The 27998-nt window shown below is 39.7% G+C and overlaps 1 protein-coding gene across 1 annotated transcript; it reads right to left on the minus strand.

Moving 5' to 3' along the window:
- Positions 1-9: 9 nt before the first annotated feature.
- On the minus strand, positions 10-27996 carry LOC137190783 (N-acetylglucosamine-1-phosphodiester alpha-N-acetylglucosaminidase-like). Its single transcript, XM_067600404.1, has 12 exons — positions 27797-27996; positions 23892-24097; positions 22859-23126; positions 17600-17739; positions 15522-15630; positions 9016-9144; positions 8722-8927; positions 8398-8445; positions 7168-7296; positions 6863-6994; positions 3892-3973; positions 10-932 (listed from the first exon to the last, which is right to left on the minus strand). The coding sequence occupies exons 1-12, from the start codon at positions 27877-27879 to the stop codon at positions 671-673; spliced, it is 1794 nt and encodes a 597-aa protein (XP_067456505.1). The 5' UTR covers positions 27880-27996; the 3' UTR covers positions 10-670.
- Between the last annotated feature and the right edge of the window lie 2 nt (positions 27997-27998).

The following is a 27998-nucleotide window of genomic DNA, read 5'->3' on the forward strand; positions in this document are numbered from 1 at the left end:
GATTCATCGTTTTGTGGTCAGAATTGAATCCTGATATTAATATTTATTTATTTATATGTATAAAACAGGCAGAAAAGAACCTGTGATTGACGTGACAGATATGACAGTTTGGTGACTTTTACAAAAAGAGTTATTATGAAGAATGTCGTGAACATTATGAAATCTTGATTTAATACAAAGCTGAAGAGAAACCTGACCGGATATTTACCACTACGACTAAGAATTGTGCTTCTTCTTTATCGTCTTTTTTTTTTTTTAATCTGATATGATTTGATATAATCTGCACATTATTTCATCTCACAGTTGTGTTACATTCAAACACGGAGCTCAGTGCATCATGAGAGGAAACATTTAAAAAACCTTTTTGTGTTAGAAGATTAAAACCTCGGTGACCACAGATGTCTGAACGCCGGTTAGTTCATCAGTTTACGAGTTGAAAACGTCGTCCTACCTGAAGCCGTGATGGAGACAAAATAAAGCTTTGACATCTTCTCTTTCATCTTTAAATTCAAAGACTTCTTCTTCTCCTGGAAAACTGTTGTGCTTCGCCTTTAAACTTCGTCGATGGAACTTTGACAAGATTCAGATTAAATCGATCAGTCGGTCGTTTCTCTTCGTCTCTTCTCATCGTCACTTCTTGGTCCTTAGACGTCGTTCCTCCCGACGACAGCTACAACGTCCCTGAGTTCTGCTCAGACCAGATTTCATCCTGAGAGTCGGAGTCCTCCAAACCGACGCCCGCTTCTTTCCCGGAGGAGCTCCTGGCGCGTGACGAGACTCCGTTGATGTTGTTGAGCGGGACGTAGGAGTAGTCACGGCGCTCGGGGAAGTGACTCAGCGCCGCCGAGCCGCGACACGCCCGCATGACGTGAGCCAGCAGGCTGACCGACAGCAGAGCGGCGAGCGTGAAGGTGATGATCAGCCATGATCGTCTGAGGAGAGGAAGAGGAGGGAGGAAGAGGGTCAGACAGGCTTCATGGTGTAAACATCAGCAGATGTTAAAGTTGTTTCGTTGGAGTCAGTCTAACAATGAGCCGTTTGCTTAGAAACTAATAACAACGAGAGCGTTTTCAGTCTTTGGAGAGTAGTTCTGTGTAAGGAAGACGCTACTGAGCATGTGCGAGAACACAGGTCTCTTTACAGTAAACAATCACCATTTCTTTCACGCTTGTCATATTGACACATTTCAAACAAACCCTTCCAGCAAAAAGTTGCTGCAAAGATGAACTAAATCTAACAGAAACAGAACAGGGTTACTGCACATGCTCAGTAGCGTCTGCCTTACACAGAACTACTCTCCAGAGACTGAAAACATGATCCCTGTTATTAGTCTTTGGAGCCGTTTCTAAACAAACTAACGTGACCAAACTCTTCATGATGAAGTAACATGTGACCCAGTGCAGCGATGTGACTCACTGACGTGTTATTAATCAGATATTTCAGCTTTGATACAAACACATAACACTCGTTAGTAGATCAGTTCATTGATGGTTTGGATCCAAACATGAGATTTGTTGACAGTAAGATAAATATAGAACATTTCCAGCCTTTTGCTTTAAGTATTGAGGTATGATTCAAACAAATCTCTCCAAACTACAGTAAGACGAAAAGTACTTTTTGGTATTATTATTATTATTATTATTATTATTATCATTATTATCATAATGTCCAAGTGAATAAGTTTGGTAAGTAAAGTAAAATGAAGAGAAAGAAAGGCACAAAAAACTTCTCGTGTATATAAAAATCAAACAAATAAAAATAAAATAATGGTGATTTAAATTATAAATGTAATATAAGAAGAGTAGAAATGCTATTTAACCTGATGCACTAATAGCTGTTTGTTTCCTCGTCGTATCTATAATTTCTGATGTATGTTGTCGTATTTGGAGTTTTGTAAATTAAAATATAACCTGAAGTTAACGGTGCTGTTTTTCAGCCCTGAGTAGCGTCTGCAGGTATTTGTGTCACCGTTAAAGTAGGAAAGTCTGTCTGTAACCTGAGAGCTGAAACTCAGGACTAAAATAAAAAAAACAGATGCCAAAGACTCCGAGCAGCTCACAGCGACTCAGATGTTTAAACATCTTCTCTCATCTGGACAACAGTCACTGTTACAGGAAGACGATTCGATTCCTTACACACTATTAGTCTCCAGATATTCTGATAATCGATTCATCGTTTCGAGTTATTTTTTTGAGGAAACAAAATGTCCAAATTCTCTGATTCAGCTTCTTAAATGTGAATATTTTCTGGTTTCTTTAATCTCTTTGACAGTAAACTGAATGTTTTTGGGTTTTAGGAAACACTGATCAACATTTTTCACCGTTTTCTGACATTTTATGGACCAAACAAGTAATCGATTAATCTAGAAAATAACTGACAGACGAAACATTGCAGCTCTGAGACTTTAGCAAAGAAAATCAACCTGAAACAATTAAAGTGTTCGTTCATTAAATCTTTAACAGCAAAATAAGTTTTAAAATCCATCAATGATGCAGCCTGAAAAGTCTCCTTCCTTCTTATCAGAACATTTTTAGGTTTTTCGGTAAATATCAAACAATCTTCATCTGTTTCTGCGTCTCGTCATATCTGAATGAAGCCGTATCGAGGATTAATGTAACAGTCACTTCTGTCTAAAGACAAAAACAGATAAATGAATCCAACAATGTTACATATTCCATGACTGAAAACAGCTTATGAATGTTTGCAAACTTCTGTCTCACCTCCTGACTATTTTCTTAATTAATCGATTCATCTTTTAATCTATAAAATGTCAGAAAAACATTAAAAATACCACGACAATTACACAAAACCCACCTGGTCCTGAAAATATTCAGTTTATTTTCATATTTGACAAACAAAAGGATCAAATAGTCACATTTGACAGCAGGATTTTGGCAGTTTTTCTGTATAAATGATTAAAAAGATTATTAAAAGTTATTAAACTAGTTGCCATCTTTCACCTTCCATACCTGCATCACTGCTCCAGCTGTTCAAATGTTTTCTAAACCAACTTATCTGGTCAAATAAGGGTTAAAACAGATGAATTAAAAAAAAAAAAAGTCCCTTCCTCCATCTGTAGTACCCCTTCACAAAGCGCTCTCCGGTAACCATGGCAACAACTAACAATCCCTAACTTGCATGTGAAAGGTAAGGAGGCTAATGAATGCGTCCGTCCTCAGAGTGTTTACATGTAGAGAGGACAAGAAGCCAGACGCAGGCCTGGAGAGCCTCCGTGTTGTTTATTTATTTATTTATTTTTGTCGTCGTCGTCACGGACGTTAATCAGAGCAGAGGACAGAAACGGTCACGACACGACTCCTGAGATATGATCATACTCCTCGTTAAAATATCTCACGCCTCTGTGTGAGACGTAGCGCCGCTGCGTCCTTGTGATTTCTCTTTCTACGTATTTTTAAAAAAAAGTGTTTTATTAGTGAGTTTAACTTTGAGCCTCGCTGACAGGAAACAGACCCTGCTGACGACGTGTGTGTGTGTGTGTGTGTGTGTGTGTGTGTGTGTGTGTGTTTAAGTGGCTGCGAGAGAAGATAAACCGAACAGTCGTGGTTTCAATTTACAAGCCGTCGGCTGGCAGATGGAAGAGATTTCACACCTCAGTTCACTAAACGTTTTCTACATCTGAGGGTCAAATCTGTCGACCTGCCGACTGTCAGAGAATGAAACTTCTTCTTCTTCTAGTTTTGTTTTATTTTTGTCTCATGTGTGTTGAAGTTTAATTTATTTTTTTAGCAAAATAAGATGCTCAAGCTGCAAAAATGTGTCTGTTTTTTTGAAGGGGACGGTTTATTGAACAGACGTGAAAGACGGTCCTGCAAAGGTGAAAAGGTCAAAGGTGAGGGGTGGGGTCATGTGACCTGAAGCTTTGACACTTACTCTGTTAGATAAGGCTTCTCTCTGTGAGCTTCTTCCTCCTTTCTCCAAGATGTAAACATCTTTTTGGCCAGGCAGTTTCCAGCTGTGGAGAGAAGAAGAAGAAGAAGTTTAATCTTAGTTTTTTCTTTTCAGGCTAAGTTGAGCTGCGTTCCTCTTTTTGTTACTATACTTCCACCTGCAGCTCAACAGGGAAACACAAAGAGGGAATTTGATGCTAAAAAGACTGTAAATGTGTCAGATATCCACTTGATATGACTAACTCAGACTGATGAAGCTGAATAGAAGCTTCACACAGACTTTTAAATGCATTTTTGCACATAATGCATAACGTGACAGGACGTTTATGGAAAAGAGAAAACGATCGATATTTGGCAGCTGGTGCTTGAGAGAAAGCAGAAAGAGCAGATAGCAATGAAGGAGATTTAATTAATGATGAAAATAATCATTAGTTGCAGCTTTATTATGTTTCATGTTCATGTTGGATGTTTACTTTGCTTGCATGTAAAAACTGATTCTACCAGTAAAAACATGTAGAAAAGGCAGATTTTTGTTTGGATTATTATTCTAATCAAGGTTAGAACAACTTTCACAAAGCAAAGAGCTTAACAAGAGAACAATTATTCAAAATAAGACCATAAAAAACAAATAAAGAGAGAAAAACAGTAAAATACACACAATGGAAAGACGTTAAAACCACTAAATAAACACTAGACAGCAGGCCAGACGAAGGCCCGTCTGGATAAACGTTACACCGACGGCTCCAGATAACCACGAGCGGTTGGAGAAGTGGGGTTTTTTTGGGGGAGCTGATGTGCAGATGTGAAACATTTCCAGTCCTCCCAGTTCAGTCGATACATTCAGAGCTGCTGCTGCTGCTGCTCTGTTTGGACAGACGGCAACAAAGACAGAACTGTTTTCACTTCTCGCTCTACGCAAACAGTCAAAGATTTGCTAAATGTGAAAGCACATAAAAAAAAAACACACACACACAATGATAAACACACACAGAGAGTCACTGATATAAAACACATTCAGCCTCTCACACCATGCGTGTCTCCGTCTCCCAGTCTCACGCTTTCTGTTTCACTCTGTCAATACACCGAGCAGCAGCAGCAGAGAGAAGACTAGAGATGAAACTACTGATTACTGTCACTACTGGTGATCTGACACTTGTTTTCTCCATTAACTGATTCATCTTTTTGTCTGTAAAATATCAGAAAATCCAAAGATATTCAGTTTACTATCAAGTATGACAGAAAAAAGCTTCATTCAGCACATTTGAAAAGCTGAAATCAGCGATTTTTTGTTGTTTTTGCTTTAAAAAAACGACTAAAACGATTATTTGATTATTACTGCAGATATGTTTTCTGTCAATCAACTAATTGATTAACTGACTAATTGTTGCAGCTCTAAAAAGGAGCCTCATGTTCTGGCAACACCTTAAACCAAGTGACCTTAAATCACTTCACTAGCAGGCTTTAACAAGAACATCCTCAGTCCAACTATTACAAACACTGAGGAGCATCAGAGCAATCAATTAAATGACACACAACAGTGTTTCTCCTGCAGGATTATGAGCGCCGCTGCTAAAATTTCAGACGATCATTAATATCAACGAGCTACTGATGACCCTGTGTTATTGTGGATTTTTTAGTCATCCTCCGTCTCTTCGTTCTTCAAAGGACATCTGTGTGAAAGGTACAAGAGTAGTGTAGCTCCGTTAGGGAATAAGGCAGTGCTTGTGTGTGTGTGTGTGCGTGTGTGTGTAAATGTGTGTGTGTAGTAGGAGCAGAGGAAAAGTTTAGCAGTTAGTTGTCAGTCTGGCAGTAAATGAAGAGTACAGGCTGTGTGTCAGTAAATAAAAGCTGCAGCTCCTCAAGACAAAGATAATACTCATCTATCGAGGGGGTTAGCTACAACGTGTTAGCTTAACTTGACTCAGACTTCAGGCTCACTGAAGGTGGACCAGCTGTTCTCATTTTAGTGTCAATCTCAGCCGCTGTCTAACAGAGAACGGAGAAATGTCTGACTGATGAGTCTCTTAATCTGGTATCTGTGGTGGATGTGCTGCTGTCAGGTCACATGACCTCCTCACATATGTGCACGTGTGTTCCCATGATTGAGAAACGTACATCAGGCCGTGTGAACCAATCAGAGCAGTGAGTTTTTACGTGTGTTTACTACAGAAAGCAAAAGAAACATGAAGCTGGAAGTGGAACAGTAGTCGTGTACAGAGCTGCAGACTGAGTGACCGCCGCCGCCGCCGCCGCCGCCGTGACCTCACTGGGATCAGAAACCTGCCACCACACAAATGACAGTAAACTTCCTACATGTTGGAGGAAGCAGCTGAACAGATTTCATGGTTGTAAAAAATGAAAATGAAAAACAACCAAAGATAAAACGTTCATTCTGTATATTTGTTCTGATGGATTTTACTGTTTAAAGTGTTTTATCATCCTGAGATCATCTGTTTTATTTTCTTATTATTCAACACAAGGCTGCAACTATCTCTTTATTTTCATTATTGATTCATCTGCAGATTAGCTTCTCAATTAATTAGTTAATCATTTTATCTATAAAATGACAGAAAATTGTAAAAAATCATGGTTATAATTTTCCAGATTGAAGGAAACGTCTTCAAACATCTTGTTTTGTTTGACCAACAAAAACCATTAATATACAGTTTACTATCATCTAATTAAGAAAATCTTTGGTTTTTTTTCTTTAAAAATTACTATAAAAATGATTAAATTATCAAAACAGTTGCCAATTAATTTTCTGTCAATCGACTAATTGATTAATCAACTAATCGTTGCAGCTTTAATTCAATATTATTAATTTAGCTTTAACATTGATTTTTATACATTTGTTGAATATCTGTGTGTGTGTGTGTGTGTATGTGTGTGTATATGTGTGTGTGTGTGTGTATGTGTGTGTATGTGTGTGTGTGTGTGTGTGTGTGTGTGTGTACCTGTGTGTAAAACGTAGTTGGTCTCTACTGGCAGTGTGGCGTTGCAGCTTCCTGTCAGCGGGTCACATGGACACTGGTCGTCACAGCGACACTTCTCAGCACAGGACACGCCGAAAAAACCCAGAGGACACACTGACGGAGAGAAATTAAACTTTAAAGATGATAAACTGATGTTTTTTATATTTAAACAAAACCAAAAAAAATCTCTAAAAAAATCGGAGGACAAATGATTATATATTTTAATGAGTAATTTAGTGTCACAAAGAAGAACTAAATGTATAGAGGGAAAGTAGACGCAGCTCTACCTTGTTCACAGGTGTTGCCGTGGAAACCAGGAGGGCAGGTGCAGAGTCCGTGGACGTGGTCGCAAGAACCGCCGTTAACGCAGGCGCAGGTCTGGTTGCAGCCGTCGCCGTAGAAACCGGGGAGGCACTCTGCAAAGAGGAAAAGCTGTAAATGTTACCATGGAAACGACAAACCGAAGCATAAAACTGAATAACAGCTGATCTGCATCTCTGTAAGTAAGTGAAACCAGAACCTCCAGGTCCTGGTCCAGAAGTAAGAAAACTTCATTATATCAGTGTAATAATGCAGATAAACAGTTTGTCCTGCTCTTCACTCCGTATGTCGAGATAACGACGTGTTTTCTGCTTCAGCTACTTTTAACAGTTTAATTTTACTGGAAAAACAATAAAAACTGACAAGTTAGACAAAAACTAACATTCCTCACATATACAGTATGAACAACAAACACATTTATAAGAGTAATTATCAATAAAATAATGCAGCATTTGGCAGAAAATTACACAGAATTTGAAGGGATCAATAAGAGATTGATTACTTCTGGAGTGATTTGGGTCTCTAGAGAGAAATAAAAACATCTCTGGCTGAATTCAAATCTTTTATAAATTATATGCTAAATTAATTATATGTTTTTAGGTTGTTTTAGCTTTCTCAGTACTGTTTCTCTCTTCTTAGCTTATTTCAGCCTTCATAACATTGTTATGTGGTTTTTCTGATTGGCCGGCTTCCTGGAGCCGACCAATCAGAACAGAGTGGTCTCATCAGGAGGCGGGGCTTAAAGAGACAGGAGCTGTTTCAGACAGAGGCTGAACTGAGGGGCTGCATAAAGGACCAGTAGAAGATAAATAAGGAGTTTTTAACTGGAAATCATGTAAAGTTATTCCAGTAGAGCCCCAGAATATAAATATAGAGGCTGGAAATGAGCAGAATATGTGTCCTATAAGACTTTGGGAGTGAGGACATACAGCCCTGAACTCACTTCCTCAAAGAGCAGCTTGAAGATTAAAGAAAGTAATTAGTTTGAATAATGTCAACACTTGAAGGAGGAGTGAAACCCGGCTGTCATAGAGACGGGCGACATGTGATAATCCTTCAAATATGGGTGTTAATAAAGGGATGTATGGAGATACGTTAAAGGGCAACGTGTCAATGAATGAGGATACTCACAACCGTGTGTGTGTGTGTGTGTGTGTGTGTGTGTGTGTGTGTGTGTGTGTGTGTGTGTGTGTTACCTCGGCTGCAGTTCTTTCCTCTCCATCCAGCATCACAGACGCAGCCGTCTGTCAACACACAAGAGACAGAAAGTAATGAAACGGGCCTCATGCAAGAAGCAGTTATACAAACAGATTCGCTCTGAAGTGGCAAATATCATAAATATCAGTGAATGATGTTTGTGTTTGTTCTTGTATCGTCGCTGCACTGGGAGGTGTTTCTTATATTAGGTTTATTCCAATGAGTTTATATCTCAAGAGACAATCCTGCTTAAATAAAATAAATTACTAAATGAAATAAAATTCTGAAAATGACGTTTTTGGAGTCACTGGTCTGGTTCTTACTGGCGGTGCAGACGCCGTGGACGCCGCAGGCTGGCGGCTGACACACCAGAGAGTCACAGGCGTCTCCCTGCCAGCCCTCCTGACACCGACAGCTTCCGTCCACACAGTCGCCGTGTCCGCTGCAGTTCGCTGGCTGACAACGCCGCGGGTGGACACACAGGATGGTGGAGACACGCCGGGCGCAGCGCCACCTGCTGTCTGGTTGACTTGGGAGGGAGGAAAAGAGATAAACATTTTTATCGTATCTGTCGAAACGTTTCATGGTAGAGGCGAGGCGATGGATTAACGGCTCACCAGTGATCAGACGGGTAGCTGGCCAATGAGCCATCGGTCACGAAGGTGGAAGACCCGCCTCCATCCAGATTAATGGCGTTGATGATTCCATACTTCTTCAGAAACTCCGCCATCTCCCAAAGATTCATACTGTAGAGACAGAAACGACCACATGGGTCAGACAGACAGTCAGCACATCTGTCAGTCCGTCACAACAGTATCAGGTACCTGACAGGAAGTGACGTCACAACTTCCATGTTTTGTTCTAAAAATGTAGATCTACAATAATGCAAATGACCAAAGATCCTGCTCTACAACATAAACCTTATAAACTCTGTCTTCATTTTGAATAATTTCCAAATCAGAAAACAAAACATCAAGATAATGTCGTTGTTATTTAACATTTCTGTTCTGAACAACTTTCAACATACGTATAACTAACGGAGGGTTAAAACTCCCGACGTTGACAGACTGAGGCCGTCGAGTGTTGAGCTGTTGGCAGCGATACATGTTTTAGAAAACAGAGATTACGACTAAAACGTTGGAAAGTCGACGTTAGAAGAGAGTGTTGGTGGAAAAAGGAGAAAGTGTTGATGACGTATAGCACTCACTGCCGTTTCAACCTCTAACATGAAGCGGCTCAGCAGTCGGGTTATCCTGAGAATTTATTTGGCGTCACAGGGTAACTTCCATGTGAGTGAACGTGGCGCCATCTTTGAACGCAGCATCGAGTTCTCACAATTTTTCATCCATCAAACACTTATTTTCTGGAGCTTAATGTTTTTTTTGTTATTGACAATTACCTCAAAATGATTCATCCATTATCAAAATAGCCATCAATCAACTTTCTCTCTCTCTACTAATCTGCAGCTGCAGGGCTCAATTTAAGACTTTTTAAAGAGCTTTTATATAGTAAATTAAATGTGATTTTTTTCAGGATTTCCAAGCAGAATATAACAACACCACCTGATGAAATCATGTTTATTATTATTATATTTATGCAACCTAGCAGCATAAAACTGATGGATGGATTAACCAATAAAAATAAGACTTGCTCGTTAGGAGATGATGAGCTTCCTGGAGACAGTCTACAGCAGGAAAGAGAAAATATTTAAAACCTTTGTAAATGACATTTAAGACTATTTAAAGGATCAGTGAGTGAGATTTAGCAGCATCTACAGACTTTAACACCTTCTGAGGCCGATTCTGAGGAAACTTAATTCAGTGGCTTTTAAGACTTTTGAAGACCTGCAGAAACCCTGTAATGACTTAAATACACCTACTCCAAGAAGACTACAGACCACTGCGGAGGTTGAGGTTGTTGTTGATGACAGACGGAGGTTGAGGTTGTCATTGATGACAGACGGAGGTTGAGGTTGTCGTTGATGACAGACGGAGGTTCAGGTTGTTGTTGATGACAGACGGAGGTTCAGGTTGTCGTTGATGACAGACGGAGGTTGAGGTTGTTGTTGATGACAGACGGAGGTTGTTGTTGATGACAGACGGAGGTTCAGGTTGTCGTTGATGACAGACGGAGGTTGAGGTTGTCGTTGATGACAGACGGAGGTTGAGGTTGTCGTTGATGACAGACGGAGGTTCAGGTTGTTGTTGATGACAGACGGAGGTTGAGGTTGTCGTTGATGACAGACGGAGGTTCAGGTTGTTGTTGATGACAGACGGAGGTTGAGGTTGTCGTTGATGACAGACGGAGGTTGTTGTTGATGACAGACGGAGGTCGAGGTTGTCGTTGATGACAGACGGAGGTTGAGGTTGTCGTTGATGACAGACGGAGGTCGAGGTTGTTGTTGATGACAGACGGAGGTTCAGGTTGTTGTCGGGTCAGTTCAGGTTTTATTGAGCTGCTGCTGGTCTGATATCGAGTGTTGATACACAGAGAGCAGCAGACATGTGCAGACATGTCAGCTTGTTGTCCTGCTTTTCAAAGTCAGATCGTTAACAGCAACACATTCATCTCCAGAGTCACAGCGGGTCTGCAGGGTCACCGCTGCTCTGATGATGATGATGATGATGGTGGTGGTGGTGGAGGGGAAAGTCCGATCAATAGAATCGATCAGTGGAGAGGTTTAAGTGGGTTGAGGTGACGTGAGGCTGACAGCGTTAGTTCATCTCACAAACCTTTCAGAGGTTAAAAGGTCTTTCACTTCACTCCTATTTATCATCTTTATTGTTTTTATTCTCTGCCTCCATCTTTCCTCTTTTTCATCAGTTTATTATCTTAACATGAACTACTTCCTGTTTCCAAGCAGCCTATCAACACGTCTCCCACTTCTTATCTAATAAAGATTTTGACAACACATTTACAATAAAACCTCGATGTTTCTTGAGAGCCGTGACACCACTAACCAGCTCCAGTTTGCGGTGTATAATAACTGATAATAACTGTCACAACCATCTTCATCTTCACTATCTTGTCAACATGACATGTTTATCACGTACGACCATGTTCTTCTTATCTCTGCTGTAATTCAAGAAAGTTTCTCAGAGCTTGTTCTACTTGTTTTACTGTGGTTTCAGGAAGTAAACAGACATGTTGGATTAATGTTTGTTCAGATTATCTACTGGTTTCTGTTTGCTCGTCTGTCTTGTTTGCTTTGTTTATTCAAAGCTTTCCTTAAATATCTGGATTGAAGATAATGGCGCTATTGGTTTTAGACATGTATTTATGCCAACCAGTTAATATACAGCATTGTAACTCTGATCCTTTTTATTATCTGTATGAATATACAACATGTTTTTCTATTCATCTGTATCATGCTCCTATTGACCTCTCTGGCTTCTTCTTGTGCTGCTGTAAAGCAACATTTCCCTCCTGAGATCAATAAAGTTTGATTTCATCTTAATATCTTTTAAGGACCAACTGAAATGTGTCTGTAGTGTTGAGTGTTGTATTTCCTGCTTGTCTTAGACATCATTTTATTTTAAGTTAACTTCTTCTACGGCTGCTCGTGTTAAGAAAATGTCCAACATCGATCCAAGTTTGTCATATTCTGTTAAATTAAACATTAGTAATAAAGTATGTTCATATTCTACAAACCAATGATCTCCATCTACCAAGTCAGACAGTTATTAAAATGTTTTTTTGATATTCATTTGACATCTTTTGACTCTCAGAATGAGCCTCTGATGCATCGACTGGAGTCTTTGTGACAGACGTTAAAACGTTCTTGTTTTTTGAGGTTTTGACAAAACATTTTCACATAAATAAAAGCAGCGAATTAAAACAAACATGCGTTTTGTGTTTTGAATAAATCGGGCAAAGAAAATTGCAAAAAAAAACTTTATTTAACCTCATCAAGTCAAACTCTTCTGAGACGTTTTTCACAGTGAGAAGATGTTTTTCACAGCGGTGGTTCAGGCATGCAGAAGTAAACTGTGCATATTTAATTCCTTGTCGAGGCACTTTTGTATTGACTCAGAGGCCTGTGAGTCACTTTATGTTAATGGAATAAATTATCATATGTTTTTTTTTCTCTCGTCCACAGCTGCGTCTCCTCTCTTTCTTTCCTCCCCAGAGGGAAACTAACTCTCTCATCCACTTACTGGGTGGTAAATAAGAATATTGCTTCCTTTTTTTCCATTTCGTCAATTTTCTAGCTGACTTCTTAAAAAAAAAGTTTAAAACAAACTGCTTGATCTGGAAGTTAAATTTAGGGACTTGGAACGACTTCTTAGCTCTGCTACGGATCCATCTGCCTTATTGGAAATGAGATCTATTAAACAGGAAACGGATCAAATCCACAGTGACGAGGTTGAGAAGAAAATAAGATTCATGAAACAAACGTACTATGAGGCAGAAAGCTCCATTTATAAAGTCAGAGACCTTAAAACAAATAAAATAACAATCAGAAAACATGTGAAATATATTACTAATCACTATAAACCCAAGCAGAGAGAGCTAGTGACATTAAAACACTTCTTAAATTCATTAGATGTCTCCTCTCTTTGCAAAAAGCACAACGACAAACTCTCCTCTGAAACGTCAAGTGAGGAAACAGGCACTGATGGATATCCACCAGAATCATTGTTTTCATTAGTTAAAACCTGTTTCCATCACATCATGATGGGAGGGAGACTTTTATTTACCAAAAGAGGGCAAAGATCAGCTGGACTGTAACTCTTATCAGCCAATAAGAGTCCAGATTATAAATTGTAAACATCAATTCTGACTAAGGCCTCAGAGAAAACGCCAGTCCTCCCAGTCATCTGAGTGGGGGTAGTGCGTTTCGGCTGCAGCTGTTTTGGCGGGGGAGTAGGGGAGTACATTTATCTTCATATGATAACGTTAAAAGTAAAGTTAGACTTTGCTGTCGGCCTCTCCACTCATTTCAAAAAAAGATGAGAGAAAAAGAGAGAGAGCAGCTGTGGTCGAGTGAGCTATAGAGTGAATGAAGAGAGGGAGCGTTGGTAACGAGAAAGCCGGTGAAATCAGATCAATAAAATGTTATTTTGTGATTGTTTCACAGCGGTTACGTTCTGGAGCATAAATAAACACACCCACACCCCCCCTCCCCCCCACCCTCCCCCACACCTCCACTCGACCCTGCTGCTGAACGCCGCACCGCCTGATTTAGTGTGAATACGACCTAAGAGGATGATAAAGGTGACGCTACTCTTGATAGACGAGGATCAAACTGGGTTTATAAGAAACAGACAAACTCATGATAATATACAGAGACTCTCCATGTTATTGATTATTAATACAGGAAAAAACAGTGCAGGCTTTTGACTCTGACAGCTAAATATTCCTATACCAAGTAATGGACAGATTTGGGTTCAGTAAAGGATTTAAACAATGCACAAAGACACTATGTTCAAGGGCAAGAACGGCCTCTACAATACTGTGAAGGTCTGTTCTAAGATAATTGGTATCTGGCAAAGAGACTTGCGTTCTCTGTGGGAGAGGCAGGTGGTCAAAAAAGCTTCCCGACCCGACCACATCCTGTCCTCCGACTTCATTTTAATGCCCTCAGGCTGTCGTTGCGCCACCTGTGAAGGCAAATCGTCTTTCCAAATCTTTCATTCCTTCTGCCATCGGGCTGTTAAACCTTCATAGCAGTATGTGGAATGAATAATATTTCCATACTTGTGGAGTTTTTATTCGTCTTAACTAATCATTCTGGGGCTTGTTATTACTGGGACTAGGATTCTACTTATTTATTATGTACCTATTTGTGTACTGACTGTCTCTGGCATAGATCTCTCTGTTTTTTGTTTGTTTGTTTTTTGTTTTTCTTATGCATGGTCTGGGTATCCTGCTAAACTGAATTGCCCTTTCAGGATAAATAAAGTGAATCTGAATATTCATCCTCGACTGCTTGGATAGAAATTAATGGCAGACTCTCTCTAATTCTACAGACAGAGCTGCTCCATCAGCCCAACGCTCTTTAATCTCTTTATTGAACCTCTGGCACTAAATATTAGACAGGAAAGATGTTTGGAGGGTATAAAGTCTGCCTGTACGCAGGATCATTACAAAACCCAGGTTCAGGGTTACCTTTGCTGATGAATTTATTAAAGATGTAGTCTGGATATGTAGTTAATATTCACAAAACACAAGCCTTGACATTTAACTACACCCCCGCCCAAGAACTGGCAAATAATTATAATTTTAACTGGCATTTATTATATATTCAGTACCTCGGGGTCTATAAATGTCCTCCTTGTATGCTATTAATTATAATCATATATATTGACATGGACAGTAAGATCAATCAAGATGAACCCTTCTCAAATTATTATCTATTCACAGCTCTGCTGGTACAGGAACCTTTTAAACAGTTTAGAGAATGGGGATAAACACATTTCTAGGTTTATATGGAACAAAAAGAGACCTCAAGTAAAAAATACTCAATCCTTGAGCTTCCGCGGTTACCAGATTACCACGGTAACGCAATCACATCAAGCCCACCGCAGAGTCAAACTGATCAAGCTTCATCGCTGGGTGATCGGCTCAAATGTTGGGACGACAGTGATTCTCTCAGGCTTGATATAAAGAATGACTGACTGATATTCAAGCTGCAAGGTTGGCCTCTTAATGACAACGCTGGAATAAAGACATTTAACTTATAGAGGCTATAAAGTACAGACTACAGGAATAAATGCATTTGAAAAGTTTACCGTATTGGTCTGAATATGAGGCGTTTTTTGTTTTCATGGAAATATGTCTGAAAAAGTGGGGTCGTCCTACATTCAGGGTCTAGACAATTATCACAACATTACATTTTCTTTTTGAATGGATACAGTGTAAAACCAAGCCAAGTTGTACCCATGGTCTGGGTACAAGACCAAGTTGATTCTCTCTTATATGAGGCATCAGTGCTGAAATGTCTTTGTAATGAACTGTACTTGTCCACATGTCTCTAATGTTTGTTGATACCAAGCAACACCTCATGTTCTCTGCCTCATGTGTTTGTATATTAAACTTGAAATGTTGCAGCTGCTTCAGATAAAAACATCAAGGTTAACCTTTTTCCCGTTGTTCTCCTTCAGTTAAATCCTTTTCTTACCCTCTTCGCTCCGTCTGTCCATCGATCTGGAACAGGATCAGTTTGCCTTCAGCGTCGTGACCCACCGCCGTCCTGGCCGACACCACGTCCACAAAATAACGGAGTACTCCTATTACAAAAAAAAATGTTTAGTATAAATAAAAGTTTTTTACATATTCACAAGGCTGTAAATAATCTGAGAAACATTAGAGGGAATATTCATTATTTAAAATCACATTAAGCAGGCTCCAAATAAACAATTAGACTATTAAAGCTGCAACTAATGATTCCAATTATTTTATTGATTCGTTGATTATTAATTTTGTCAACAAAATGTTGTAAAATTGTGAAAAATGACCGTTATAATTCCCAGAGTCAAAGGTGATGTCTCATTTTGTACGACCAACAGTCCAAAACATCAAAGTATTCAGTTTACTGTCATGTATGACAAAGAAATCATCATATTTAAGAAGCTGAAACAGGCACATTTTTCACATTTTTCCATTAAAAGGGACATATTCTGCAAATTTCCAGCTCTATATTTATATTCTGGGGCTCTACTGGAATATCTTTACATGATTTCCAGTTAAAAACTCCTTATTTATCTTCTACTGGTCCTTTATGCAGCCTCTCAGTTCAGCCTCTGTCTGAAACAGGCCGTTTAAGCTCCTGTCTCTTTAATCCTTTAAGCTTTAAAAATCACAAAAAGCATAAAATGTCCCCTTTAAAAGACTGACTACATCAATTAATCGACTAATGCTGTACTACTACTACTAATACTAATGCCATGATTGACCGTCTACAGTGGGCAGATGTCTCTATAGAGTTTTACAGAAAATTTGAGGGTAAAAACACAACTATGAATTTATTTAAGAGTGTTTTTTTAATCTTTATCAGTTAAATAAATGAATCAGAGTTTTACGCCCTGATTTGGAGAATCAGAGGATGATGAATCAGTGCTGTGAAAACTCATCTCATCTCTTTTATAAAGTGTGTTTCTGTCTCTGCAGCTGTAACAACAGTTGAGAACACTGATGTGAACTTTGGTTGGTGCTCACAGTTTCACTCTTGTCACTGTTAATCAAACAGTGCAGTGTGTTGTGTTCTGGGTTGGTGTGATGGAGTCACGTCAGGTAACTCTCGGGTTTCTACATTATGCAAACATCGCTCGGCGGCGTTCTGAGATACGGTTACACTTAATTACTGCTGAACCGAAGCGGATCCAGTCGCTGCCTCCCGGTCGGGTGAACTGATCCCCGGCAGCTGGAGGGAGGAGGGAGGGAGGGAAACCTAGACCAGAGCGACTTACCTCAGTCTGATGAGGTGAAACTCAGGGAAAACTTTGATTTTCTGTTACAAGAAAAGACTCTATGTATGTTACTATGGCAACTAATGTCTGGAAACTAACCGCCTTATGTGTTTCAGCAACCAGAAATGTGGATACGTCACCTTCTGTACATTAACATCTGCAGTTTATTATCACCTTGCACTCACATGTTAGTATATAAATATAATATCTGACCAGTTTTATAAAATAACACTCAGAGTGACGGACTGACGGAGCTGAAAGAAGACGAGAGACAGACAAACACTGAGCGCTATTTTCATAACGGCGCTAATTAGATAATTTCTCTCTCGCAGCAACGAGATCAGCTGCTCATGATGTTACCGGTTATAACAGTCACGGTGACTCATCATCTCAATGTGTTTGTGTTTTGTTATGTATTTATAAGAAATATGATGCAACAGAAGATGTTGAAAACATGTTAATGCAATATTTCTTCATCCAAAACACAGAGTGCAAAGCAGAGACTCATTAGCTTGGTCACACAGTGTTCCATCAATAAAATATGTTTTAATACATGTTGATAAGTGAGACTTTCTACTGAAGATCTTTGAGAAATTTATAATATAATATAAAGTGAGGAGGTTGTGTTATGTAGCACAACAAGCTAGTGAAGCTGGTTACTATCTTATTATTTTTACTCTTTGGAGCTGTTTCTAAACAGGATACATTAACCAGCGTCTTCATGCAGTTGATGGTTTTTGTGGTTTTTTGAATATCTTTAAAAGGAGCGTAGACCCGGCGCCGTACGTACCCGTCTCCTGCGTCTTGTCGCATTCGGCCTCCAGGCTCTGGTTGATGTAAACCTCGCCGTTCCTCAGCAGCCACACGACTCCGCTGACGAGCTGGACGAACGGGTTGTTCTGGTCCTGGACGTCTTCCTGTGAGAGATACCTGAGAGGACAGACGGGGAGACAGATAATCAGCCTGGTACGAACCCACCGACAGGGAGTTCCTTCTATACTTTGTTTGTTATGTCGGCGTAAACTGCAGCTTTGAATCTGATAACCTTATCCTGACGCCAGTTGTTTAAACTGATGTGTTGGCTGCTGGCACGACGCCACAGATGTAGTTACATAACTCTGACAGCAGCGATCTCCCCGATTATTATTACTGTGACAATGTTACCTCAACTCACACTGAGGAATCCCCTCCAGTTACATTACATCACCTTACATTACCAGCCAGTGGGAACCTTCTTTGGTGTTTTGAACTTTGACTCTGGTTGAACACACCCAAGTCCTCCAGCAATCCTTTACTTCCTTTACTTTCCTTCAGTAACAATAGCGCATGAACTTATTGTTTATATCTCGCAGCAGCAGCTGCTGTTTGATAAAGCTCATTAAAACTCTCTCAGATATTAACACTTCAGGCCCATTTAGCAGTCAAATTAAAACAACATGTTCTCATAAATAGATTGTTTACACTCCATGAAACACAGGAGCTGCACAGGTGCACATGTAGCCTCCAGCCTGCAGTAATAATCTACCATTTACATCAATAAACACTCAAACAGATGTTGGTTTACCACAGTCTCAGTCTCAGTTTAAATGTGATACTGAGATGAACTAAAATAACAAGCTTAATGCAAAATTAATATCCTGTTCACCATCTAATCATCACTTTACTGAGTTTGTTTAATGTGCTGATGTTTATGTCAGTAAACAGCTGGTTCAGGGTGTTTCTGACAGTGTTACATCAGCTACTGTAGGCTGTAATATTCTCTCCTCTAATATCTCTGATGGTCACATGACACCTCTCATATTATTCATGGAGTGTTTTGCTTTATAAAGAAGTTTTTTAGCTTCTAACTTCATGTCCTCTTTATTTCTGTCACAGTGCAGCTGCTCTGAGTTGTATTAATATTTTCTAATAGTTTTATGCTGATGATGAAATCTCAGGAACGTTCAGCTCCTCGTGAACAGGCGACGTTCATCAGGCTGAAACAAGCGATTTCCCACCAATTTTTAAAAGAGTTTACTGAATCAAACTTGGAAAACTTATACGAGTAAAACTCACAGAAAAGAGAAAGAACATAAAACTGTTGATGCATTGAACACATTGAGGCTCAATGTTTGTAGAAAGAGTTGCGTTCACTTACAGCTTTATTTCCACTAATGAAAACATCTCTCAGGTCTCATTTATAGGATCCAGGGTGAGACGGCGCTGACGAAATGTTGAGCTGACTTTGATTTGAGGTTTGAGTTGGATTATATCTTTAAAGATTGAAAGCTACTTATGGAATAGTTATGGCTCACTGGCACAAGCACACATAATACTGCTGGTTTGAATGTTTATGAGAGGAATCATTGTCTCCAAACTGTGCGTATGCATGGCTCAGAGTTTGCGTACAGGTCAAGTTTGTTCTTATAGATCATAACTTTTACGTGGGAAGCGTATGCAACACTTATAAATGAGACACCTGATCTGTGCAACATAAGAAAACACGACTTTTAAGCAGGGAGGTGTAAACACGGCTCGACTGTTGCATCACACCGCGACCGAAAGTTGACATTTTGGGGATGAAGCAATCGCTGGTTGAAGCAGGTTTTTGTGGTTTCTGTGTGTGAGGTATATCAATGTTTACTTTACTTGAGCTTCACTCTTCTCTCTGGATGTTTGACCTCCACGACACCCACACACACACACACACTGTTGCATCATGTAGAAATTCTTGGTTTAACTGACCTCAGGTATCGAACAAACAAGTTAAATTGACTTTTTTGGGGGGTTTATAGATAAAATGTGTGTGTGTTTTGTTTGCGTGGTGGTTGAGCGTTGACCCTGCGGTGGTATTATAAATATCCAGCTCTATCCTTGGGGGAGTAATGAGGAAATTACTTGAGAATTAACTATTTAACTCCACTATTTCATGCTTCATTTGTTGTTCTTTTCCAGACGATCTGACGTGAAGGTGTCTGGATTTCCATTGTGATGTTACCAAAGTTGGACCCGAGCCACCGTGAGTCAACAGTGAGTCATGGTCTGTGAATTGTTTTGGAGTTGTTCAGATTGTCTCAGATAAGCAGATGTTATAAAGTTACTGATATGAGCAAACAGGAAGTCACTCGACTGCAAATGTGGTTTATTTCAGACGAAGGAGGGGAGGCTGGAGCGAAATGTGACATTATAGAAACAGGAGGTGGTCAGGTGCAGAAAAGCAGAGAAAGATTAAGACTGAAAGCGGGTGAAGTTTGTTTAAAGGCACGTTCCGACACTGATGCTATCTCTCATGAAGAATGGCAGCTCGTGTCTTATCAAAACAAAAGCTGTTGTACTCAGAGAGCTTCTGCGGTTGATCGACTTATCTTATTATGTAACACCATCAGGGAGGCGTCTGATCATCTGCAGCATGGCAACAAGCCCAAACATCCAACCAGACTCATTATGATCTATCTCCAGCTGCAAGAGGAACAAGGAGTCCTGCAACAGACGGTCTCTGATCTCAACATCATGACGTCAGTAACATGATGAGACAGAAGCAGCTGAAGAAGAACTGTGGCAACTTCTCCAAGATGCAGGAACAATTTTTATTTTATTATTTATTTATTATCATTATTTTTGTAGGCATCCTTACTTTACTCTTAGTACCTAAAACATTTACTGTATGTGTGCCAGAGCTGTGAAAAGCTTTAAATAAGTCATTATTGAGATCTTGTTGTGTTATTGTGATAATGCCAACAGTGTTTGGCTGCATCTCACACCAAGCTGCACAAGCACAGTGTCAAGTACATTTTTATTTATGCAGCCCAATATCAGGGGGCTTTACAATCTGTACAGCTGAACAACGTCCTCTATCCTTAGACCCTCGATACTGATTAGGAAAACTCCCCCCAGAAAAGCCTTTAATGGGGAAAAAAGTGGGAGAAACCTCAGGAAGAGAAACAGAGGAGGGATTCCTCTGCAAGGACGGACAGACAGGAAATAGAAGTGGTGCTCATGTGCGCTTATGAAGTACAAATAACATGCGTGGCTGATATGTTAACCCTTAGGAGTCGTCTATCACGCCGGCGTGATCAAATGACTGTTTCAGGACGTCATAGCGTGAAAACAAAGTCACATAGTATGTCAAAGTGAAAAAATGATTGTCTGGTCTTATAGGTGATGTTGTGCTGAAAAAAAAGATACCAAACATGTTAAACATTTTTTAAAGTGATATATAAAAGGCAAATTCAAAAGTATACAAAAACGGCCAAAATAGCCCAAAACTCCTAAGGGTTAAAAATCACTTTTACATAATAAACTTTTTTCACATTTTTGGGATACAGATGCCCACCGACGTGTTTCCTCCGGGTATATCTGGTAAATAGGTATTCAGCTGTTCTTCAGGTGAACATGAGAGTCGTCACAGTAAACAGAGAGGCATCGGTGAACAGCTGGTGGTTCCAAATCTCCATCTGTTCTAGTTCTGTTTTGAGTTTTATCAGTTTCCTTTATGTCTAGAAATGATTGATAACTTCAGGGTGAAACGCTGATGTTCACTGTGGGAACTGAGCTGAGTGACAAGTTGTGGTTTCACAGGAGGTTGTGTTCTTCTGTGTTCTTGGCCGGGAACAGTGATTTCCTGGAGTCTTGTTCTCACCGTGAGGGTGCCAGACATCCAGGAAGTCACAGCATCATAACCACAACTTGACATGTTTAATTTAATAATAATAATTGAATCAAACAAACGAGATAAAACATGTTCATCAGTGAGCTTTAGCGGTGCTGGTAGGTGGCCAGGCTAACAGTTTCCCTCTGCTTCCAGTCTTTGTGCTAAGCTAACCAGCGAGTCCAGAGAGTGGAAACAATCTTCTCATCTAACTCAGCAAGCAAGCTTATTTCCCAAAAGGTCAAACTATTATAGATTATGTTAGAACTACCTTATATCGTTTGTCTTTGGTTTTTCATCTACTGAATTTATAAAAATGTCCGAGTAGACAGCCACATTTGGGAAAAAGTAAAGAGAAACAGCATTCAAGTCAAATCATACATAGATAGAACAGTATTATACTCTGCAGAGCTGCACATTGAAGTGAATCAGTAAACCTGCATCCTGCAGAAACCCTGATGTTGAAGTCCTTGTTCAAAGTTTACAGTGGTTGAAGTGGTTTAATGATGCAGTGAGTTTACTGACCCAGCACAGAAGGGATGGAAACACTTTATACCGTAAAATCAAACAATTGGTAACCAAAAGGTAGAGAGGTAGGGCATTTGCATACAGGATCAAGGCAGTATAGTAAGGGGGGCGGGGGGGCTCTCAGGTAGGTGAAATCAAGGGGGCGCTGCATTCAGACAGGATCAAAAGGGTCAAATCAGCAGGGGTCAAAGGCAGGAAACCCTAACCCTACCCTACTACCCTAACCCTAACGCCCTACCCTGACCCTACCCTGACCCTGACCCTACCCCGAAGCCTGACCCTAACCCTAACGCCCTACCCTACCCTAATCCTACATAGTTGGCATCTTGTTGATCAAGGAGTTATTCCCAGACATCACTTGATTATCAAATCTCTACCCAAATGTGTATTTTCTTCTTCAGAAGGAAAAGCAATCGAGCCTAAAAGGAATCGATCCGATCTCTGGGCTATCGGGTTATCAATCAGAGACCTCTGACCCTCAATCTGCCTGCGTCTCTGTACTGTGTTCTGTCCAGATGACCGGAGGTGAGCTCGGTTTAAACAGGAATACTTTGGAAATTTACAGTACGCCTGTTTCTTGTTAAACTCTTTTTTGTATAAGTGGATCAGACATCACTTGATTATCAAATCTCTACCCAAATGTGTATTTTCTTCTTCAGAAGCCACCGTTTCTGAAAGTGGTTCTGTTTTTTTTTTTGCATGAACTGACCCTCTCAGGCTTCCTTTCCTTTTGCTGCCGTCTCCAACAAAGTTACCAATCAAGTAAATCTGATTATAAATGGTTAAAGGGTCATTTTCTCTCTTATTAGCCATGCAGGTAGTTTTAGTTTTACCACTATTCTTAATAATTTTGGTAAACTGACCCTATAACATGGTTGAAGCTGGATCTCTTACCCGAACACCAGCGTACCGTCCCTCCTGATTCCAAACTGGGCGTTCTGCACTCCACCGCTGTCCTGCACCATCGTGCCGTCGCTCACCACGTTGCCCAAACACTTGCCCGTGCTCGTGTGGAAGAAGCCGGCGTTCTGGGCGTACAGACACCCGGCGGCCTTGGCGGTTTCCTCCACCGACGCCTTCTGGTTCATCCCGCAGCCGCCCGGCCCGCCCGGCTCCAACACCGACACCGTCCTCAGCGGGTCGTGGACCACCGTCATGTGACCTGGAGACAAAGATGCTGCTTCAGGGACACGCATTTAAAAATCTATTTAAGTAAAGGTACATAAGAAGCACTTTTACTTAACAACATTTTTGCCATTTTTAGGATACAGATAACCACCGATGTTTGAGGATTTCCTCCATGTATATTTGCTAAAATAACCAATTTCAGGTGGTTCAGCTTTTATTATACAGCTGTTGCTTGTTGGAATATGAGTTTGAGATTGGTTATTTAAAATTCACGTGGAAAATTCATGTTCCTGATATTCAAAAGCTACATTCAGAGCTAAAAATCAAAGTCAAAAATTCAGATACGTTTGGTCAAATTCAGACTCTACAATTCAAGATATAAAGTTCAGAGCTCAACAGGAGGGACAATGAGGAAAAGTAATCGAGCCTGAAAGGAATCGATCCGACCTCTAGGCTATCGGGTTATCAATCATCAATCAGAGACCTCTGACCCTCAATCTGCCTGTTTCTCTGTATCCGTGTTCTTGTGAAACATCATCAGTCACAAGTCCAGATGACCGCAGGTCAGCTCGGTTTTAACAGGAATACTTTGGAAATTTACAGTACGCCTGTTTCTTGTTAAACTCTTTTTTGTATAAGTGGATCAGAGGTTGGAGAGTAAATATTGAAACAGACGGATCAATAAATCAGAGGTTCAATCAAACAAACATCCAGAATTCAACACAGATCAGCACAAACTCACTGCACTCTGTCAATAAAGTCCATTTTGTTTTCCTGTAACTTCTGACTCATCACTGACCGTAAACCCATCTGGAAGTTCCCGGCACATCGGACACAAACACTTTGGATTCGGCCACCGGCAGCCCGCTGTGGTTACTGGAGGGCCGGCTCTCGTGGGTGGTGTTACCGTGGACAACGGACTGACAGTCTCGGACATGGCGGTGGGAGTGGGAGGGGCCGTGGCCGTGAGCGTAGGGCAGCAAAATGTCATCTTTCATTGAGTCTCTGAAAAAAAAAAAGAGAAAGAAAAATGTTTACAAAGTTTTACAGGAAGTCGCCTTCACTCCTTGTTGCTCAGGCTGCAGATGGATGTTAGTGGGACACACTGAGTAAGCTAACGATTATTTTCATTATTGATTAATCTGTCGATTATTTTCTCAATTAAGCAATTAGTCGTTTGGTCTAAAAGATGCCAGAAAATAGTGAAAAACGTCGATCACTGTTTCCCAAAGTCCACGGCGACGCCCTCAAATGTTTTGTTGTGTTCTGACCAGCAAATATATTCAGTTTATTATTATAAAAGACGAAAGAAAGCAGAAAATATTCACATTTGAGAGAGAATTTTTTCTTAAAAATGACTCAAAACAATTGATTGATTATCAGAATAGTTGGCGATTAATTTTCTGTCCATCGACTAATCGCTGCAGCTCCATCATCTTTTTGTTGTTTTGTTCACACTGATGTTAGTCTGAGTGATGTTTGGATTATGGAGTAAACAAACTGGTTGCATTTGGTTTAAAACCTCAACTTTTTAGTCTACAAAATATGAAAACAATAGTGGAAAATGTCCATCATAAAATCTCCTCGAGCCTGAAGTGACGTCTGTTTCGTCTGACCAACGTTCCAAAAGTAAATCCTGACAAACGAGAAGCTGATTAAACAAATATACAACATTAACGTTCATAACTGCTGTTAACTGTTGACCTGCAAATGGTATTATTATAATCAGATTTGTGTAAAAATTGACAGAAGAAGAAGAAGAAGAAGAAGAAGAACATGATGATATTGTGACATTATTTAAATTCGTCTACCATCAGAGATGTTTCTATTTACTATCATTTTAATATCTCTGTGTGTATTAGACCACTGTGGCCAGTGCTGCACATCAGATATGTTCATATTAATAATGTCTTTTTATTGATTTACTCTAACTTGTTTATAGTGTTTAATACCTGTTTTATTAACAAGAGTTGTGATACATTTTCTGCAGCGTTTGCAACACTATGCATGAAGTGTTTTCTCAGTTTGTCAGTTTTCAGTCGTATCAGGACATCAGGTGTTAATTAGCTGAGAGAGGCCTGAAACATTTATATTAATGTTGTTAAAATGTTGATGTTTAATGTGCATTGCCCTTTATAAATAAACAAACAAACAACACAATCTAAAAATCCATTATTGCTAAATATTTATTTTTTCAATTATTAATTTGCCGAGAATGACAAAAACAGACACTCATGTCCTTCCATAAAACGTTCAGAAACTTTACAATATAATGATTCACAGTGTACATAAACCGTGATATATGTATCTTATTCATATCGCCTACTCTTTAATGCATCTTAGAAAAATAAAAAGCATAAATGAGCTCTTCTTATGACGCCAAACAACACACCAACATCAACGTGTCCTTTACTGTCTGTGTCGACTCGCTGTGAGGAAGAAACTGTCCTGAAAACATCGATTTCTTTACTTCAATCCCCTAAAGGAGACCGCAGAAATGAAAAATATGTTTTTAGTGTTTTAGGGTTTGATAAATAAATCCTGTGTTGGGTCCCGTGTGGATTCGTTGAACGGGGCGGATTTCATCACACAGCCTCCGTTGGTCAAATCGTTGAGTTTCATCACGTGAAGGAATGTTTTCAAAGAGCTGAGCTGTGGTTTCTCTCCGACCGGAGAAATAACAGTAGAAGAAAACATCAGGACAAAAAGCGCAAGTTTGTTCATCCATTAATCTATAACGGAGACACGAAGGCAGATGGAAATTCTTTAGTATGTGTTGACAAAAGTGGTTGGTAGCATGTTTATGTTTTCACAAAATGAAAGAAACTGTAATAACAGATTTTCTTTTTCCGTTGATTTTCATGACAAAAAAAATCGTTGCAGCCCTGTTTCAAACTGCCAAAACCCAAAAATATTCAGTTTACTGTCATTATTGCTTTAAAAATGACTGAAACGACTGATCGATTATCAAAATAGCTGCTGATTATTTTTCTGTCAAATGAATTAATCGACTTATCGTTGCAGCTGTAAACGAAAGGCGCATTGTAAAGCACTTTGGTGTAAAAGTGATACATAAATACAGTCTATTTAACATTCACCACACTGAAAATGTCACAAACAAGATGTGGTTGAGGTCTCTGTGGGGGGGTTGGGGGGTGGGGTGGGGTGGGGGGTGTTAACTGTTATCTAACTTCCATCTCAAGGCCACATAGCGTGTGTAGCATCATATTACTGGTTTACAGACTGGTCCCAGATCTCATTTTATCATCTTTGTGTGGTTTTTGCTCACAGTGATGTTTGAATCAAAGGGTTAAAAAATTAGTACTAATTAGTATTTTCATTAATGACAATTGCTTTTTAGACTATTTGATTGTTAAGTCTAGAGCTGCCACGCTTAGATGTTTAATTGATTAGTTGCCAACTATTGAATTAATCAACAGCTGTTTTGATAATCAATTAATCGATTTTTAAAAAAGTCAAAATTCTCTGATTTTCTGGGTTTTTTAATCCTCTATGAGAGTAAACTGAATATCTTTGGGTTGTGGATTGTTGGTCGGGACTCAACAAGACATTTGAGGACGTCATCTTGGCTTTTGGGAAACAGTGATCGAGATTTTTTTAACCATTTTCTGACATTTTATAAACTGAACAACTAATCAATTAATCAAGAAAATAATCCACAGAGTAATGGATACTGAAAATAATCGTTAGTTGAAGCCCTAAATGTTTTATTTCATAAAAGTGTTTTAATTTTTATAATGTTAGTGGAGGGTGTTGTTAAAGGACAGGTTCACAGTTTTTTCCAGACTGTCTTAAACCAACAGTCAGGTGTCCATCTGAACAGTTTAAGAGGTTTTCCTTTGGCACTAAAAAGACTGTAACGCTGAAAGATATCCACTTGATTTGACTCATTAGGAAGCTTCATATTAGCTTCAGATAAACTTTTTAAATACATTTTTGCACAGAAGGAGGACTGTGGATTTTGTAAGGTCATTATGAAGGGATCTTCTAATGGTCAGTATGCACAGGAGGAATGATTACAGCAAGAACAACATGTTTCACTGTTCATTTGGGCTCCTGACTGTTGTTTTAAGACACACTTGAGAAATGATGAACGGGTCCTTTAAAGTCACTGTGCCTGTGTGTGACAACGACACCATCTTGTGGCCAAAGTGTCTTTGCACATAAACTGTCAGTTTCTGTGAAGACTGAAAGCAGAAGAGTATTGACAGGTCTCATCATGTGACTACAAGTTTTATCAGTTAACTGTCCAAACTAATGTTATTCGCTCTTTTAATCATTTCAACACAACACAGAATCAATCTATTGAATACTATATATGCAACACATGAAACCAAAGTAGCAACAGTTGTTAAATATTAAAATTTTACTTATTTGTTTTTATGATTAGTCAAATAAGACTTAGATACGTGTTTAAGGAGGACAGACAGTAAGAGTTTTGAACTTTGCCTTCAACAACTGTGATAAGAACTTAAATAGCATGTTAGCATGAACGTGAAGTTTCATGATAAATTTACCTAAAACTTAACCTACCACAAATGATCCTTATCCCGTTAACTCAACTGTCACTTCCAATGAAGAGAAACAAGTCTGAACACACTTCTCTAAAAGTCTTCAAGCTCGGCTAACAGCTGGCAGGCTAACGTTAGCGGTTAGCTCCGCGTTGGAACCGGCGGTTCTTACCGGGAGTTTCTGGTCTCGGACAGCCGGACACAGAGCCACAACAGCAGCCCCACACACCGACATTTCGCCGTCGCTGCTGCCATATGAGGAGGATAACTAGCCTGCCACACTCCCCTCTCCTCGGGCTGGATCCCACATCCTCCAGCTAGCGCACTGACACACACTTCCTGTTCGGCTCTACAAAATACAAGCTGAAAGTTCT

The sequence above is a fragment of the Thunnus thynnus genome, chromosome 10 (assembly GCF_963924715.1).
Source record: "Thunnus thynnus chromosome 10, fThuThy2.1, whole genome shotgun sequence".
NCBI classification, from domain to species: Eukaryota; Metazoa; Chordata; class Actinopteri; order Scombriformes; family Scombridae; genus Thunnus; species Thunnus thynnus.

Coding starts and splice junctions, on each gene's coding strand:
- LOC137190783 (XM_067600404.1), bottom strand. CDS start 27,879: ATGGCAGCAGCGACGGCGAAATGTCGGTGTGTGGGGCTGCTGTTGTGG. Junction 8,928..9,015: donor AGCTACCCGTCTGATCACTG/GTGAGCCGTTAA, acceptor CTCCCTCCCAAG/TCAACCAGACAGCAGGTGGC. Junction 8,446..8,721: donor CCACGGCGTCTGCACCGCCA/GTAAGAACCAGA, acceptor GTGTGTTGACAG/ACGGCTGCGTCTGTGATGCT.